The 19,691-nt window shown below is 31.2% G+C and overlaps 1 protein-coding gene and 2 long non-coding RNA genes across 11 annotated transcripts; 1 reads left to right on the top strand and 2 right to left on the bottom strand.

The window, feature by feature from the left end:
* Positions 1-347: 347 nt before the first annotated feature.
* LOC103873798 (beta-galactosidase 6) lies at positions 348-7,403 on the bottom strand. Its single transcript, XM_009152195.3, has 16 exons — positions 6,730-7,403; positions 5,022-5,117; positions 4,807-4,919; positions 4,563-4,722; positions 3,016-3,159; positions 2,831-2,925; positions 2,641-2,746; positions 2,480-2,564; positions 2,123-2,406; positions 1,834-2,015; positions 1,652-1,743; positions 1,394-1,503; positions 1,192-1,299; positions 990-1,103; positions 752-897; positions 348-646 (listed from the first exon to the last, which is right to left on the bottom strand). The coding sequence occupies exons 1-16, from the start codon at positions 7,000-7,002 to the stop codon at positions 505-507; spliced, it is 2,250 nt and encodes a 749-aa protein (XP_009150443.1). The 5' UTR covers positions 7,003-7,403; the 3' UTR covers positions 348-504.
* On the top strand, positions 5,124-6,420 carry LOC117126054. Its single transcript, XR_004448592.1, has 2 exons — positions 5,124-6,165; positions 6,208-6,420. It is a non-coding gene; the product is annotated as an uncharacterized LOC117126054 (long non-coding RNA).
* Positions 7,404-12,407: 5,004 nt separating the features above from the next.
* Positions 12,408-16,252, bottom strand: LOC103844044. Of its 9 annotated transcripts, none has more exons than XR_004448651.1 (6): positions 15,661-16,252; positions 15,380-15,427; positions 15,179-15,286; positions 14,240-14,866; positions 14,026-14,165; positions 12,408-13,874 (listed from the first exon to the last, which is right to left on the bottom strand). It is a non-coding gene; the product is annotated as an uncharacterized LOC103844044 (long non-coding RNA). The 9 variants fall into 9 exon arrangements; XR_004448650.1 differs by having other exon boundaries at positions 15,762-16,207; XR_004448654.1 differs by having other exon boundaries at positions 15,380-15,414; positions 15,661-16,206.
* Between the last annotated feature and the right edge of the window lie 3,439 nt (positions 16,253-19,691).

The raw sequence follows: 19,691 nt of genomic DNA, 5'->3' as shown, positions 1-19,691 counted from the left end.
ACCCACGCGTTACTCAGGGAGCGTGAATAAGACGGGGCAAGAGTAAAAATATCGTAAGTGTGCGTGTCTTCCACAATTAAAACGGCGGGTGGAATTCTGTGAATACTGGTGTCGGTGAAGAGACAACTGGATTCGGCGGACCGACGAAGTGTCAGGATTCAGTTGGATCTTAGTACTTTGTGATACGAGGCGAGATCGGTGGATATTTCTATTTTATTTCATTTTTTTAATCTCTGAAGAATATAAACCATGTTAATTCTTTTAATGGTGTGTGTATTGTTTTTTTTTTTTTGTAACACTCTAGTGTGTATTGTATATTCACAGTATTTTCACTTAATCAGTGTGTATATTCACCAAAAGATTTAGATCAGTGATATAAGATTGTAGGTATTAAGTTGTGTTGAACTTCATACAACTTATATTTGATCACTCAATTGAATTTATTGATCACTTTGGTCCAAAGAACCCCCCCAATTACCAACAAAACAAATGTATAAAAAATATTCAGGACAGTTGAGACTGAGATTGGTTCGAACCAACAACCGATATTGTATTCAAAGATATCCCAAGAGGATCACCGCCTTCCTCTTCCAATACCACCAAGAAGTTTCCAGATGGTTTCAGAAACGCTCTTGGAATATGATATCTGCATCAATCGAAATCATATCCAACAAAAAAAAAAGTTCAGTTAAAATTTAAATTATTCAAAATGTGCAAGTGGTTACTAATTTAAAGGACCTGTGACACTTACATAGATTGAGAAGGATGGCCAGAAGGAGTGAGAAAGGAAACCCAATAACGACCAATGCTTTCACCATTCACCCACATTTCTCCTTTACCCATACTCTCCATGTTAAGCCCTACCGGCCCATCTCCACTCGGCGCATCAAACATCGTCTGCATATAAAATAATTTTTACATATTTGTCACACACCCACACGTATTGATAAAATTATAGTATTTTACAAGTATATACTATATAGGCATACCTTGTACCAAGCGAGAGGGTGATTCTTTATGAGTCCAGCGTTATTATTGCTCCACTTCACTCTCTTTAGATTCCTCCATTGATGTAACCTAACCTTTTCCCCAAGCAAACCCACCTTTACAAGACATATATGTTAGGTTATGTATCAACACAAACACATTCCTCAATCAGATTCATGACCATAGACGTTTTTGTTATTTTACCGAGTAACCCCACTGAGATCTACTCAGATCGATGGTCTTTGTCCCGTCGCAGCTAATTTGAGCTTTGGTTAGTCCATAAGATTTGCTCTCCATGTAAGCTCCAGAGTCCTTTTTATTTATATGATGAGGAAAACGTGTTATGATATCTCTATGTAATAAAAATAAAGATTAAACCGGGTTTTGGTTAAAGCAAATGCCGTACCGGTAGACCAACCATGCCGCTGAGGATTGAAATGTTGTTTTGTCCATTGATTAAGCCAACTGGAACTTGGAGTTTAACCGCCCTTATGTCTCTGCTTCCATGGCCAGATCCTGCAAGAACACATGTCCAGCTTCTTTATATATATATACAATTTTAACACATTAATAACCAAAATATATATTAACATAGATCGTCCAAGTCAATTTTAAATCAAAGTTTGTAAACACATTCCCCTTCCCGCTTTCAATAGTTAAGTACCTGCTAGTGCATTGTTGACGAACACATGAACAACATGTCCTGATGACTCGATGAAGAGAGACGGCTTCATGCAGGTTGAATCCCGCTTAAACCTTAAATTCCATGACCCAAAACTGTGTTAGAAATGAGAAAATGAACATTAGAAATGTAAACGAGAAAGTAAGTATTTTATATTTAATTACCTTAAAGTGTACCAAAGATAATCAGTTTTGTCCTTAGTCAACTTAGTATGTTCCAACAAAGTATTTGCCCTCAAAGATGTGCCTGAGAAAGTTGGGATCGTTTCTCTAAACACTTCCCATTTGTCCGGAACGTTGAACGTATGAACCGGCGTTGTAACTCTCATGTTCTTGGGCACATTCACCTTTAATCGATAATCATTGTCAAGCCGGTATATATGCTTAGTTAGCCGTTAATTACCACTAGTATATATTATCTGAAACTTGTCAAATAAGGAATATAAAGATATACCTTTGCTGTTTCATAGATTAGGGTTTTACAATTCTGAAGGATGCCAATTGACTTGGGGCGCAAGCTATACGCATTATTTCTGAACTGTATTTGAATGACTTTTCTCCCGTCGTTGTTCACCAGAAACGCGACGCATCCACTTCTTGCATCTTCAAAGACATAAGCTTGTTGCATTGGTCCCAAGGAGAGAATAGTTTGCTTCCCATGAAGCAGAGGATTCGCGGTTGATTTTATAGCAGCGTGAAGCTCCTTCAAATGACCGTACTTTGGCTGCCTCAAAAGACCTTCAAACACAAAGCAAGATCAGAATAAGGTTATCGATTTGCAAAGAACCGGTTTAAGAGCTTTAGATCGAACCGTATTCATCAAGAGGAGCTTGATCATAGTATCCTGTGATGAAATATGAAGATGAAGTCCTTCCAAAGTTTGTTCCACCGTGGTACTGTTTAAAATTAGGGTTGGTGAATGATGAGTTCTTGATGATCATATCGAGAATAAAGATCAAAATTTTATATTACCATGTAGTAGTTGATGAAGCTTCCGTTTTTCGCAACGAAAAGAGCTGCGTGGTAAGCAATATCCTCAGCAGATCTAATATAAGGTGGTGCTCCATAAACCTGAAAGCTGTTTTCATAACAAATAAAGGAGAAAAAGAGTTAACTTTTGAACAAGAAACAAGTTGAAATAGACAACGAAGTAAACCCTTACAAAGATGTCCAATCCTCAGTCCACATTTTCGGTTTATTGGGTGAGTTTGGTCCTGGAAATGTCTCGCCGCATCTCATTCCGTTGCACGTGTTGATCTACAGGTTGAGATCATAAACATCGTAAAGAAACAACAAATTAAACATTGCTCTTAGATAAGTAAACGGTACTAGGGTAAGGGTACCAACCACTGGATCAGGAGCATCAGGCTGCTTGCACATGATCCATGGCACTCCGGTCTGGAGCCCTACAGCCATTTTAGCTGCCCACTTGACGTACGATGCTCCTTTCTCACGAAAAGCCGCCTGCACGTTTCCGTACTCGTTCTCGATCTATACGATTTAAACCACAGTCCACAAGAATGTTAGATTCGGGTTAATTATGGGCTTCCAACTTAAAACCAATTGGCAATTAGTGGATTGGCCCTAACCCTTTATATAGTAGTAGATTAATTCTTATATATCCGATGTGAGATGTTTCTCATCAATACCCTCCCTCAGGCTCAGACATCTAGGTCTGAAGCGTGGACAATGTGGGAATAACATCCACAGAGGGCCCAACATCAGTATAGTAGTAGTAATTGTAGTAAATTAGGTCAAAGGATCTTATCGCTCTAATACCATTTTAGATTCGGATTTATTATGAGTTTCCAATTCAAAACCAATTGGCAATTAGTGGATTGACCCTAACCTTTTATACATTACTTAATGTCCCATTGATTTTCCAATGTGGGCTCTGATACGATGTTAGATTTGGGTTTATTATGAGCTTCCAACTCAAAACCAATTGGCAATTAGTGGATTGACCCAAGTCCCTTATATATTACTCAAGTCTCTTTCATATATCCGATGTGGGATTTTCTCTCCAATACCCTCCCTCGAGATAATGGTGCGTATAACCATTAATCTCACAGAATCCATCATACCCCCTCCGAAATCATGCTTTATTTTCTAGCGATCTCGGCGGAACTGCCTTCTATGGGCCATCAGCTAATGGGATGATCGGGCTACTGTCCGGGCCGGATTAATGGGTCAGGGTATTGGGCCCGCTCTGATACCATGATAAGTTTTCTGGGCTTCCAATTTAAAACCAATTGGCAATTAGTGGATTGGCTCTAACCCTTTATATAGTAGTAGATTAATTCTTATATATCTGATGTGAAATGTTTCTCATCAATAAAGAACCCAAACAAACATCATAATTAGAAGCTGAGGACATGTCTAGATCTTATATTTAAGTGGTCTAAGTTTTTTTTTTTTTTTTGTCATCATGGTCTCTAAGATTTAAATGTTTATAAACATCTTTACGTTAATTTTCGTTAATTCTTTTGACAATTTAGGAGTCATGGTACAAATGTATAATAGTTCTTTAAAATTTAAAATTTGGAACCTAAAACGAGTATATCATCCAACTTTGCTTAGAACAGACCAGTACCATGAATTCGTGCTCTCTATCATACAAATCAAAACAAGTTCTAATTAATTCAAAGTCAGGTCCAAGATATGGTAAGTCATACCAGCTTTAACCGGATTTCTAATTTTCTCTATTTACATAGAAGAGAGCGCAGCAACTCCCCCAGTAATTAGGAACCGGACTAGCTGAGGAACCATGAAGCGGCTCATAACACTGGTTTAAAAGTCATTTGGTCATGATTGGGTTGCATTTCTAAGCATTTGTTCGTTTTAGCTAATTAATCCTACTTGACATTGAGATGAACAATAACGAAGATAAGTACCTGAGAAAGAATGATCGGACCTCCTTGAGACGCATATAAGCCTTCCGATTTCAACAAATTTACGATCTTACTCGTGAATCTTCTCATGTGGAACTTGAATGGTTCGTTGTCGGTTCGGTATACCATACCGGGTACATCCCGTAACCAAAATGGCAATCCCCTGATTAACCAAACGGGTTGTCAAAATTATTAAACAAAATTTTCAATGTTACAAACTAAAAAAAATGTTTGAATATATTAGTACCCGTAATTCCATTCAGCTTCGATGAAGGGTCCAATACGTAGGCAGACATAGAGACCTTGCGATCTAATTTCTTTAATAAACTTCACCAAATCGTTTCTTCCGTTAAAATCATACTGCATTGTTCATTATTATTGCAATTAACTATGTTATTTTTATCACATAAAAAGGTAACGAATCTTAAAATTCACTGAGAGCAATTAAATAAATGGATAGACCTGTCCAAGCTTAGGCTCATGGAGGTTCCAGAAAACGTACGTATCAATCACCTCGATGCCTCCTTCCTTTGTCTTCTTTATCAGAGACGGCCACATCTGCAAACAAAGAGGATAATTTTATTAATTAACATACTTTAAATAACGGATTATCCAACTAATTAACATGTTAATACATTTTGCAAAGAAAATGAGATTGGCTGTCTTTGGATCCCCATTGATTAAAGAATTTAAATGACATAAGATTTGTTCACGTGATTTGTGTTAAAGTTGTCAAAGACCAAATGATAGTAAGGTGCAGAATCAATGATCATCACATGCTTTTTAATACTAAAATATTGTTATGTAAGTTGACAACAAAAACATTATTGTTATGTTTGGACATTTTGACCTTTTATTTGATATGATTAATTATTCTCTTACTTTATTTATGGAAACCATGAGAAGAACATTAAATGGAGCACATTGAACGGATCTGTGTCTAATTAGTTTCAGATTATGAATGAATTAATACGCAATCTATTGTATCTGTGTATACTACATTACTACTACACTGGTAGCTCTGGAAGTACAAAAAGAGTCAAAGAAGTAGAGACACTGACAAGAAGTTAGGAGGAATCTATAAAAAGAACGGAAACTGTGTCGTTTTGAGACCCGTGACATTTATTTTCAGTAAAGTTTAGTCAAGGAATAAAAAAATGTTGTGTTAGATGAAATCTCTGTCTTAATCTTGATAGTGAGACTAAAAAAACTTGTGAACTGAACCATACAAAAAAATATATGATTAAAATTTATTTGACAGAATTTTTTTTCCTCCATACAGAGTACATCTTATTTTCAATATTTTAAATTTATTTATGTATATTATATATAACCGCTAAAAAGCAAAAATAATAATCACGTACACGGCAAAACATTTGTGATGCGTGTATATTGGTGTTGTGCGTAAAATTGGTTCCCACTAGATATTAGTTCCATACTCAATTATGAAACCAAATTACCAAATATGTAAATATTTCTTAATTTCCTCAAAAAGTTAATTTCTTTTCAAGGAAAAAAAGAAGAAGAGTTCCTTGTTTATTTCGCCGAAAATGAGTCTCTTTTTTTTTTCTTTTTAAAAAAGACGAAAATAAGTCTCACGCAACATGTTACAAAAAAAAAAAAAAAAAAAAAAAAAAAAAAAAAAAAGTCTCACGCAACACAAAGTACATGAAAACCGAAAACAACTTAACAAATGTAAAGGAACCCGTGAAAGAAAATTCAGTTACAAAGTTTTGATATATATACAGAGAAGCCATTATTATATATATATAGGTTTATAAAATAGGACAATCAGATAAAACAATCATTTCGTATGAGCAATATTTTTTGGTGAAATTTATATATATTTATAGTAAAATATTTAGCAATATTTTTTTTCAAGATATATGTTAGCAATTCAAGCAACCTAGTTCGCATATAATTTGAGATATTTTAAAAACTCTTTCATATATATCCAGAAATTAAATGTTCGACTAATAAACTTGATAGCAAAGTTTTGTCATATTACATCAATTGGTCCAACCATTAGTTTCTTAACGACCAACCATTCTCTTCTGTTTTACATTTGCCAAAAACATTATATGCATATATCACATTACCACATTTGAATATATGTATACACAGTTATTATCATATGAACATTCATATACATATGATGAAAAATATTTACCTCGGGTGTGCTGCGAGGATAATGAATTGAACCGGAGAAGAGAAGTTTCCTCTGCCCATCGATAATCAAAGAACGTCCATCGTACGTTACTCCCTTCTCTGCCGTAGCACCGCCGGCGCCAGCTGCGGAGAGAACAAGAACCATAGCCAGAATAATCCAACACGACCCGCACCGACCCGACACCATCCTCTTTCTCGTTTCTCTTCTGCTTCCTCTGATGTTTGTATTACTGTTCGAACATGTGTGTGTGTGTGTGTGAGTATATATACACATCAAGCATGTGGGTACACGTTTTGGCTCATTATATAAATCCAAGAACAGTTTATGATTAGAATACAAGTGTAACTATAATATGCAAGCGTTGAATAAAGATGAGATTTGAGATTTGGGAGCTGTATATATGTATATATAGTATGTGTACAAATCGACTGGACTGAAATAATTGGGAAAGTTATGGAGCATCTCGTAAGATTATATAAGCCTGGAAAACTGCAATATGCTTTTCGCCTTTGTCTTACGATTCTAACAACATATTACTAATGTGCCCTTCTAATTAGACTAGTGTTTTTTGTTCCTTTGTTAAATGCAGGATGGTAACATGCTAACATATCAACCACACTAGTACAAACCACCAATCTATATATGTGTAACCGAAAGACTAGCTATATTTATATAGACTATTCAAGTAACTAAATTAAATTACCTTATAAATAAACAAAAATAATCTCATAAAGCATCCAAACAGTTTGATGTATTTATTGACTATTGAGAGACAAATGAAGATCATAACAGTGGTACTAATTGCCTAGGTGATACTTTTGAGTCATTATGTGAGCCAAAGGAAAAAAAAAGTGATTGGAAAGTGATTAGTGACTAGCTATTAGTAGTGATGACAAAAAAAAGATTAGAAGTAAGGGGAGGGTTATTTCGTCAATACCATAATTCTGGGAAAAAGCTGAAACCCAGATAAATGATTCGTGGGTTTAGCGTATACGACACAGAAATTGGAACTTGGAAGTCAGGACTTGCACCAGCACAGCCTTTACGTAATGATAAAAGGGCTTTAAATGGGTCTCAAGTTTTTCGTAAGGCCCATATATTAAAAAGGTAAAAATTATAGAAAGAAATATTACATCCTACTATATAAAAGGAACTAAATTCAAGGCTTTTGAGACTATCCACCCCAGCCAAAATATTCTCATCCAAAAAGAATTAAAAATAAATGTCATTTAGAAGATAATTAACTAATATAAAACTTTTGATATTTCTAAAAATTTCAAATTTGTAACTGCTAATTTATTAATAGAATCATATATCTATATTGAATTATGTTCTATTTTTAATCGTTACTTTAAGAGTAAATAAATTATTAATTTATAATATATATATATATATATAGTTTATAACTTTATATTGTAGTTATAAATAAAGAGAAAATAACCGGGAAAGGTGAAGAAGCTCATATAAAATTATGTAATTAAAATGGTAAAATGGTGAATATGATGAAGTGAATCTAAGAAAATTTGTTGTACAAATTATGGTGATTTCTTCGTCCACTATAATGATTTAAAATAATATATATATTCATATAAATAATCCTACTATATAAAAGGAACTAAATTCAAGGCTTTTGAGACTATCCACCTCAGCCAAAATATTCTCATCCAAAAAGAATTAAAAATAAATGTCATTTAGAAGATAATTAACTAATATAAAACTTTTGATATTTCTAAAAATTTCAAATTTGTAACTGCTAATTTATTAATAGAATCATATATCTATATTGAATTATGTTCTATTTTTAATCGTTACTTTAAGAGTAAATAAATTATTAATTTATAATATATATATATATATATAGTTTATAACTTTATATTGTAGTTATAAATAAAGAGAAAATAACCGGGAAAGGTGAAGAAGCTCATATAAAATTATGTAATTAAAATGGTAAAATGGTGAATATGATGAAGTGAATCTAAGAAAATTTGTTGTACAAATTATGGTGATTTCTTCGTCCACTATAATGATTTAAAATAATATATATATTCATATAAATAAGTCAATATTTGTTGTTTTTTTTTGTAAGATGTTAAGATTATCATTTTCTGAAAGGTTACACTGATCCAAAGAGATTAGTTTGTGGAGCTAACCAAACGAGGATTATAGTGTTTACTTTGGAAAAAGTAATAGGTTGAACGATAGATGGCGTGCGTGTTTTTTCACATGGAAATCTGCACATATATTAAAATTGTAAGATTTGAATCATAGAGAAAATATAGTGTATATGACTGAAGTTGATTCATTCCGAAACTAAAGATGGCTAAAATTCTTCTTTGTCAAAATACATAGATGTGAATCTTATATGAATAGAGTTCTCAATTTCTTATAGCAGTGTAATAAATTCCGTGTGTAAAAGAAAAAAAATGTTATATAAGTGAAAACAAAAATTATGATTTTTTTCTTGTGCCTATAAGCTCTTCGCAATTTGAAGAAGAAAGAACATATTGTGTGAAAATCTTTGGCTCGGTCAAATTTTATCGAGTTGTTTATAAAACTGTTGTTATATGATTCATGTAAATTTTCAGTGTTGATTTAAAAGCCCAAGAAAACCCATCTATACTGACTTTTTGATTTTTTTCTGTGATTTAAATTTAAAAAAGATAAAACTTTCGATAAGTTATGTAAACTCAGAACAAGTATTTAACTTTAGAAAACATTTACATGTTTCAAACTTATAATATATACATATATAATGTTTAAAATTATGTATATAAAACCTGTATAAAATGTGCTTAAATATGTTTCTCTTCTTTAATGTGTTAATTGTACTATATATAACATTATTTTAAAATTTCAAAAAGTTTATGTCACATACAAAAACCATCAATAAAAAATATAATTCTCCATCTACAACCAGAAAAAAGAAAAACTATAAACATATAAATTTAAATTAAGAAAAACTAACATTGGAAAAACAAAAAAGTAATGTAAAAGAAACAAACCGACAAATAATATTATAAATAAAATAAATTTATAAGACACAATCCGCGCGAAGCGCGGAAAAAATCTCTAGTTTTAGGTAATAAGGGATTCATTGAAATTGCCTATGTCTATATAAAGCAAGTATTTTTTTTTTAATTTGTGTATTTATTTTGTTTAATTCAAGTATATATAGTAGAAGTGAATCTATAAGAGTAAGCAAAAATTTATATAAAATAAATTATGAAGTAAAAATAAAAGAAAACATAGACAATAGAATTATTGTTTTCATAAAATAAATTATAAATATAAAATAAAATGAAATATAAGCAATAGACTAATAAAATATGAAAGAAACAAAATATAAGGAAGCCAAATAAAAAAAACTGAGAAAACCACAACTACTCTGAAAAATGTCTATAAAACTCTTTGTTTGCAATCCTATTTACCCGTGATCGTTTAGACCATAATACATTTAACATAAATAAGATTGTTGAAACTTAAATTAAAATCGATGAGAACCATTTCAATGGTTAGTCCACCAGCAGCAGAGTATTGCTTCCACAATCGAGCAATACTCACCCTCACCCTCGACATTGTCTTAAAGGTTCCAAATTGGCAACAAAGTTAAAGCCCGCCATGAGTGAGAGTCGATGTTCGTAAAGTTGTTTGCGAGAATTTTTTGGTAACGATGTTTTGAGATGCAGAATTTGGTGAGGAGATGTTATAATCGGCCACATATTTATATACCGGAGAGTCTGGGTCTAGGGTTTTCTATTTTTATTTGAAATCGCCATAAATATAAGTAATATTAACTAATTAATAAAGAATAAAGTACTCTTCGATTCTATTTCGAAACTTGCCTTATCACTCTATTTGCAAATTGATCTTTCAAAATCAGAAAAAGTTATATTCTTATTTTTAATATAAAGAAAGAAATACCTTTGGGGATTGATTGAAAAAATCAATCAATCTCAAATCAATAATCAATTCCGATTATAAAAGTTCTCATTTTCCGTCGCAAACATTGTTTAGAAATTTGAGGTCAACTCCTATAACATGGTATATTGAGAGGAAAAAAATATATTCGGTAATTACACTTTAACAAAGGAAGCCTTTGTTTGAAAACCAAATTTACATTTACGTTTGAAATATTGTATCATAAATTCACCTAATTTGTTTTTAATCACGCCAAAAAGATTGCAATCACGTTATATAATTTGAAAGATTACCTTTTTCTTAGGATTCGTGTAACAACAATATCATAAATTCACGAAGTAAAATTTACTTGTATATCAAACAAAAAATATTGCATTGAAGTCGTGTAACAATAATTCCACTTTACTAGGTGATAACCCGCGTCTTGCGCAGGGTGAAATACCTAAAAGATTACATGTTTGAAAAATAAAATTGATGAGTGTCCTGTATATATGAGAACATGGTACAAAATTAATAAAGCATAGACCAAATGACGTATAGTATGTTGATGTTTTTATTTTACTACTAGGTCCGTGTCCGCGCTACGCGCGGATAATGTGGTTATGTTATTTTCTTTTTAAATTTATATAATATATGATGTCATTTGATAAATTTGTTCTAAAGAATTTACAAAGTTTTGAGCTTGGATAGTAGGTATAGATCCGGTTGTACCTTTATTAATGGTTTGTTGATGATTTCCTTTGGCCAAAGTTATATTTACAACACATCATTCATGTAAGTTCAATATCTGCACAAAATTTTGGAAGCGAATTTTTTTGAATATATCAAAAGAGAATGAGAAATAGATCATACATACTGATCTGAAGTGGTTTGTGATTTTAATTTTCAAAAGCAAAAAAAATATCATAAGAAAGCATGCAAACAATATAACTTTAGAAATAGCATTTCGTATGAGACTAACACAATAAAAACCTAAAAATCCTTTAGCTTCATTCTAAACCTAACGATCAAGCATTTTATTATATTTTTTTTAAAGTTAAAAGTAATACACATGAAGGTATGTCCGTTTGTCGAGTGTAGACGATTGTATCATGGAATATCTTATAGACATAAATGGAAAATTGTGAGATGATGGTTCGAGATGGCCCTGATCTGTTAACAAATATGAGTTTAGTTAAATTTGCAACAGAGTGGTTGTATGCTGGTTAGTGATGTTCACTTTTCTTTTTAGTAGTAAATATGCGATTGCATGTTTTATAGATTCATGATAACCTTATTTACTGTGTTTTGTTTATGGGCTATATAGCTGTGTTTTACCTTGTTTGTAGAACCACTGCCTGTACGATTTTATGCATGCGGAGGTGAGTTTTGGCTTGCCTCACTCATGATGGATCTCCAATGCATTCTCTATTCGTGGCTTGTTTGTCCCAAAAAGAAGATATTTCGGTAGTATAGATGGTGGATCTGTTAATTTCTCTGGCCCTTATCTTATGGTTAGTGTCTAGATTTAGATGTTAATGCTCATGTTTTGGTGAGCTATGACAAAGAAATGTGTTCCTATAATTGATATGATTCTAAATATAGTTTAATCAAATTATAACAATGATAGTAATTAAGCACGTTTTTGATTGGTCAAAATTTTAAAATATCTGTTTACCTTATTTTTAACAAAAAAACGTAATATGTCAACATAATTTTTATTACGCTGGCTTGAAATTTTTGGTTGCCATTTCTTGGATACTATTACATTGATTGATATCCTATCCATGGGTTGCATATATTTTATTGTTTTTCAGTTCATAGTAATGTATGGTGTGTATATCTGGTGAGTGTATATATGTTGGATCGTTCTGGTATTTGAGTTTTCATGTTAAAACGATATACTTGGGTTCATATGACTATTTTTTTTTGTAATTAACTGTTTCAATTTGCATATATATAATGTAATGTATGTTTTCGTTGTTTACTTTTCCGTAAAGATTTATTTTTGGATCATAGGCATATTAGTACGGATTTTTAACTATATTTTTTTTGTGACCTACCTTTTTTCATAAACCTTTTTGTAAATTATAAAAATAATAGGTATGCATATTTTTTTTCCTTTCAAATGTCGTTTTGATCCCCAAAATACTTAGGAACAAAAGTCTTCATCCATGATTTCCTATAACCTTAGTTTCATGAGATTTACTCATTAATTATATGCCTCATTAGAAACTGAAGCTTACCACAGATGGCTTTGCCGATTGATTATATAAAGAAGAGTACATGAACTGAAAATAATGACTGAAAATCATATAAATGTAACATATATGTTCATTTGTGCGCGTGTAAGTCTTGTCTAAAAAAGTAACATGCAACTGTTTTTATTCCCATTTTTAATTGTTTTTTTCTAAAACATAGATTGGTTATAAGTTATAACCCATGTTCAAAAAGGCGAGTAGCCGTTGTTGTGGCCGGAAATTTGTGCGAGGATGGATTTTAAAACTCATGTCTTGTTGATTTTTCAATTCATCTCAAATTTCAATATGATATAATAAAGTAAAGTGTGGAGAACTTGTCCTCATAAGCTTGTGTTTGCGTTGTATGATCACAGAATTTGATTTTCTCACATAATAGTCTTGATGACTGATGTTGCTTAATCATAGCTCATGCCTCCAACAAAGTATGTGCTCTCTATGTGAATTCAATACTGCTTGCATTTGAAAAAAAAACAGAATATGTTGTTATATGATGTTATCGGCCTTAAGTCAGTGTGTAAGAACATATACTCTCTGCTTCTGAATTTTTGAATATAAGGAGACTGAATACTCTAAAATATTTAGTATATAGACACAGGAGAGGTCCTGAGATGTAAATCAGAAAATATACTTGCTTGAAATTACTTTGTTTAAGAACTCTGATCCTAAATTTTACTCTATATAAGGGGAGTCTCGAATCTAAACGCTTAGTGTATCAAACAAAATCTCTTTTAATATTTTTCTTTTGTCCACCACCAAAGAAAACTCTGTTAATCACAACCCCTCCAGCATCGACAAATAATCGAGGAGGTGAAAATCATTTTATAGTTACTTCCCTTATGAGACCTCAAATGTTCAATCACAACCTTCTTAGACTATTGCGGTCTCCTCATTTACCCAACCACCCACTTTTCAATTGATCTTCATCTTCTTCCTTAGCCTTCTAGCCATCACTCTTGTCTTTAACAACCACAACCACAACCGACTAAGCTGCAACAGATGAATTTTTTTTTTTTTTAAACAATCACTCTGCAAAGCTGAATCTGATACAAACAAATCGACCTTTAAAGATTATTCACAGAAATAATGCTAATGAGAAGACCAAATAAAATCTCAACTCAAGAGCAAAGGGCTTCTTTACCTTTAAAAATTCCTGAAGAGCATTAGTTTAGATGAAACTTGAGTTCAAGCTCTTGGTTCCCTCAGCTGTGGCCAATGCTCCAGCTTCCTCACTGATAAGATCCAATATTTCTTCCAGCGTCTCTTCTCCATCCAAAAGCTCTAAATCAAGATTTTTAAACAATCAGGTTGAGGAAACCATGCATTACAAAGCAGGGGAGGTCGTGTAAACTTACCGTTCTCCCATCTCCCATGAGAAGAACCTTCTCACAAAGAAAAACCTTCTCTCTCTCTCTCTCTCTCTGATGGACCATAAGTCCACAAAAACACAGATTTCTACGAATAAACCAATCACAAGTTCTTGTTTCCATGTTTCATGTTATAAAAAAAAAAAAAATTCTCAGTGGTATTGAATGAAAGAGTTATAAAAGAAACAAAGAAGTAGTTGGTGTACCGGTGTTAGCTTCCGTGCTGCGTTCCTGTCCGTGTGAGCCTGTTCACGTTTGGCTGCTGCTGTGCGGATCTCCTTCTCAAGCTTGGTTGGGTCTTGCGTTGCTTCAGACCCAAGAACCTTCATCAGATTGCTCATTTTCACCTTTGCTTTTGGTGGTTCAAGCAACCCTTGTCTGATCATCTCCTGTTTCTCCTTTTCTTATGCCAGACGCCTCTGGGTTCGAAGTTTCTTCTGCTCCCTCTTTGTCAGTTTAAGAGGCTGGGGTGGTGGAGGCGCTGCCTCTGCAGGTGGCTCTATGGGACGGGGATGCTCTATGTAATGTGTGAGTTTTTCTGTCTTCAGATCGCTATCGGTAATGGTACCATCATCTATGTCGCCATACACGCCATTTGTGAGGACAGCTGCATCCCTGAAAGACAAACAAAACTATAAGCTAAGAAAACCCATTATGAACGTACACAGAAAACTGAGACCAAACCAGCACGGCACAAAGCCACCAGTTAACTATTTGGTCTGAATCGAAGAAAGGTAACTAAGTGGTTCACAATAATAAGATGATTCATTGTTACCATATTCTAATAGTAATCACCCTGGTGCTGATTACAGAATAATACAAACTATCAGAAGTAATAGGCGGCAAACTAATGAGCACACTAAGCCAACAGTCAAAGAGATCAACAACTCCAATTGTAAAGAAATCCAGAAAGCTTTCATTGCTTACAACTATATTTGGTTGAGAGTGATTCTTGAGAAGCTTCAGTTCCTCCTCCAGCTCCTGAATATGAGATTCAATAAGCCAACGTAGGAAAGTCATGAAGCAATCAGCTGACTGTAGAGAAAGAAAGAACCAACTAAGAACATATGATGAAAGAGATAGGGTACCACAATATTAACGAAGAAACATGTTCGTCTATTAGCAAACCTGAGTTTTTTTCTTGGAGGTGATGCAATCAGAACCTGGAAAGAACAACTAAAATCACGTTCAATCAACAGCAACAATCATTAGAGTCAAAACCAAAACAAAAAGTATAATTATGTGAATAATCAACGAAGTAAGATGATAGGTTTTACTACATATATTTAGTTTATTGATTATCAAAAACTCATAAGAGGTATAAAACGTGACGGAAAAAGGGAAAGTAAAGATTGACTTGCAGAGAATGATAACAGTTCTGAAAATCCAAAAGGGAGTCAACTAATTACATGTTTATCTGCGAGAAGCTCTTGGTATTGACATTAATGGCAATTGAACATGCAAGAGAGAATAAAAACCTAATAATCCCAATAAAGGATGAGTGGACAACCTCTTGAGAAAACGGCAAAGATGCAGATTGTTGAAAGTAAAGTAGGAAGACAAAATCAAGGTTAGCCAGAACGGAAAAGGGGAGTAAAAAATCAAGAACTGCAAAAACTTGGTTGGGGAGGTGAGGGTTCGTGTGTATGGCCCTAAATTTATAGCTAGTGGTTGATAAATATCATAAAACGTCTGGATTTGAAGGATGAAGAATCATAGAGAGGTGGAACGGAACATTGAAAAAGAGTTTAAAGATCACTGATTGATCATAAGTGGCTAAAGTAACGTGAAACTCGGAAAACTCAGAGATTAGAGAAGATGAAGTGGAAGAGTCGAGGGGGAGAGAAAGGCAAGTTTGAAACAAATAGGTTTTGGGCTGAGGATGGGCAAATTATATTTTTTACAAAGCCCAGCCAACGTGCCTTTTCTAGCTCAATCCCTTTTATATGACGTGGACGAATGCTGCTCTATGAATGGTTAATTTTTCAATCCGACGTGTACACCTTTAGAGGGCTTAGTATCCTCCTTTTAGTATAGTTTAGACTAGGGATTAACCCGGGCTACGCCCGGGCATTTTTATTTTTTTCTAATTTAAGTTGTTAAATTATTTATATTTAGGTTATGATATATATTTATATAAATGTTAAGATGCATGTCATAATTAAAATTTATTTTTAAATCTTAACACGTTAAATTAACATATTTTTTACTATTTAAATATTTTTTGTAATTTTGTTGGCTATCTAGTTATCATATTTAGCAAAACTATCTGTTGAGTGTTAACAAAAATGTTTTAGATATTAAATTAAACTGTTGAGTATTTTCGGATCGACCACATGCTCAACAATCAATCGATCCGTAAAAAGATGGTCGATCTCCTTGGCCAGGTAAGTACAATTTTAGCAAAAATATTTTTGATTTTCAGATATTAAGTATATAACTATTCTTTTTTAATTGTATTTTTTGATTAAATTATTGTATTATAATGTTTATGTAAATATTTTTTGTGATGTTTGAATTTGTGTTGTCCGTATACTTAACCTAGGTGATATTGATGTTTAACAATTTATTGTTTTCTGGAAATAGAAAATAATGATATATTAAAACGTATCTAATACTTGTTAAATGATAGTATAATATAAATTATATCTATTATTTGAAAATAACCATTTGTTGTTTTTTATTTTTTTTTTTAAATCAGAAATTATTTTTATTTAAAAACATTATTCATATATAATATAATAGTTTAAGTTTGGAAGATTAATCTATATATATAAATTATGTATATTTTTAAAAAAATAATTTAAGATATTATATATTGAGTAACTGAGTAAAAGATGAATTTCTTATCTTGAAAATAAAATATTTATATTTTTGTCTTCATGTTATACTCACCAATCCATCATTGATATTTATAACTCAGTATGTTTTTAAAATAACTTAGTTTTAAGTAATAAACAAATTTAATAATTAAATTCATCACCTATAATGTTATATAAACTATATTTGAAAACTCTTTAAAATTATGTTTTAAGCATAATATTACTATTATTTAATTTAAGTTATTTTAAGCATAATATATGCTAAACCAACTTAAATTATATTTACAATAGGACCATCCTAAACGTGTTAATAAACCAAAAACAATACTAAACCAACATGAACCAATACCTGATTCGGCGTGGAAGGAAGTGTTTCGGGATAAATGCTTGAATGGTTATTAACTGTAATAGTTTGATCATGAAATAGTTAGTAAAGTTGATATGAGTCTGTAAAGTTGATGACAAAAAAAAAAAAAAAAAAAAAGAAATAGTTAGTATGAATATTAACAATAAAATGATGGATTAGATTAATTTAAATTTGTAAGAATACCTTTGAGTCTATGAAAAGCAATTCAATTCCCATGAATAAGTTTGGCTTTTGGAAGTTGCGGGTTTCCCAACAATGAATCCACCTAACAAAAAATTCGTTGTTATAAAAAAATCTCCTTCAAAGTCATTAAAGGTTTTTGGGACGGCAATAGTTGATGGTGGAACCATTTTTTTGCTCGAGTGCTTTGAAGTTTTCCTTGATAGTATGAGGTTGATGTTGATGGAATAATGAGTTTTGTATGGACTTTCTTGACTCCCTCTGTTTCAAAATACATGAAGTTTTAGGTTGGGACACAAATATTAAAACACTTGTTTTTTATCTAAAAGGTATCACTAAAATATAAATTAAAAATTATTCAACCAATCACAAAACATACTACAAAATATAATTGGTTACACAGTTTTTGATAAAGTTAAAAGATACCTTGAAATATGAAAACATCATCTATTTTGAAACATCAAAAACTCTCTAAAACATTATCTATTTTGAAACGGAGGGAGTACATTTTAATTTTTTTTGTTTAATGTGGTATTTTCATTTTTATATAACTTACTACCATTTTAAGATATATGTACCTTTAAGATAGATGTTTAAATCTTAATGTACTTTTTCCATTTTTTAAAAATGTTTATTTCCATTTCTTATATTTTTTATTTACGTAATATCTATATTTTATATTTTAAAATAGATATTTAAATCTTAATGTACTTTTTCCTTTTTTTTAAATTGTGTATTTACTTATATTATATATTTTACATTTTAAGATAGATGTTTAATGCTTAATGAACTTTTTCCATTTTTTTAAAAAAAATTGTGTATTTACTTATTATTATATATATAATTCATATATTATAGATTTACATATTTACTTATTATATATTTTCCTGTATATGTATTTTCATTTCTTGTACTTTTTATTTACTTAATATCTCTATTTTACTTTTTAAGATAGATGTTTAAATCTTAATGTACGTTTTCCATTTTTTTAAATTGTATATTTCTATTTGTTATACTTTCTATTTACGTAATATCTATATTTTAAATTTTAAGATATATTTTTAAATCTTAATGTAATGTTCCATTTTTTAAGTTGGGTATTTACTTATATTATATATTTAATTTTTATTTATATTGTGTATTTCTATTTCTTATACTTTCTATTTACTAATAATTTTATATTTTAAGATAGATTTACATTTTAAGATAGATGTTTAAATACTAATGTATTTTTTCTATTTTTTTAAATTGCGTATTTCTTTTTCTTATACTTTCTATTTGCGTAATATCTATATTTTATATTTTAAGATAGATGTTTAAATCTTAATATAATTTTTTCCATTGTTTTTAAGTTGTGTATTTCTTTTTCTTATACTTTCTATTTACTTCATATCTATATTTTACATTTTAAGATAGATGTTTAATATTTAATGTACTCTTTCCATTTTTTTAAAATTGTGCATTTACTTATTATTGTATATATAATTCGTATATTTATATATTTATAATATTTACTTATTATTTATTTTTCTATATATTGTGTATTTCTCTTTCTTATACTTTATATTTTATTAATATCTATTTTTTATATTTTAAGATAGATGTTTAAATATTAATGTATTTTTTCATTTTTAATGTAAAACGGCAATGTTTTAAAGAAGAACTTGGATATTAACAATAAAATGATGGATTAGATTAATTTAAATTTGTAAGAATATCTTTGAGTCTATGAAAAGCAATTCAATTCCCATGAATAAGTTTGGCTTTTGGAAGTTGCGGGTTTCCCAACAATGAATCTACCTAACAAAAAGTTCGTTGTTATAAAAAATCTCCTTCAAGTTCATTAAAGGTTTTTGGTATGGCAAGAGTTGATGGTGGAACCATTTTTTTGCTCGAGTGCTTTGAAGTTTTCCTTGATAGTGTGAGGTTGATGTTGATGGAATAATGAGTTTTGTAGAGACTTTCTTGATGTAAAACTATATATATATTTTTTTGTTTAATGTGGTATTTTCATTTTTATATAATTTACTACCATTTTAAGATAGATGTACATTTTATTTAATGTACTCTT

This window comes from Brassica rapa, chromosome A06 (assembly GCF_000309985.2).
Source record: "Brassica rapa cultivar Chiifu-401-42 chromosome A06, CAAS_Brap_v3.01, whole genome shotgun sequence".
Lineage (NCBI taxonomy): Eukaryota > Viridiplantae > Streptophyta > Magnoliopsida > Brassicales > Brassicaceae > Brassica > Brassica rapa.
This window is presented reverse-complemented; position numbering and strand designations above follow the sequence as displayed.

Coding starts and splice junctions, on each gene's coding strand:
- LOC103873798 (XM_009152195.3), bottom strand. CDS start 7,002: ATGTGTATATATACTCACACACACACACACACATGTTCGAACAGTAAT. Junction 2,926..3,015: donor CTGATGCTCCTGATCCAGTG/GTTGGTACCCTT, acceptor CTCAACCTGTAG/ATCAACACGTGCAACGGAAT. Junction 1,300..1,393: donor GCGGCATGGTTGGTCTACCG/GTACGGCATTTG, acceptor ATAAATAAAAAG/GACTCTGGAGCTTACATGGA.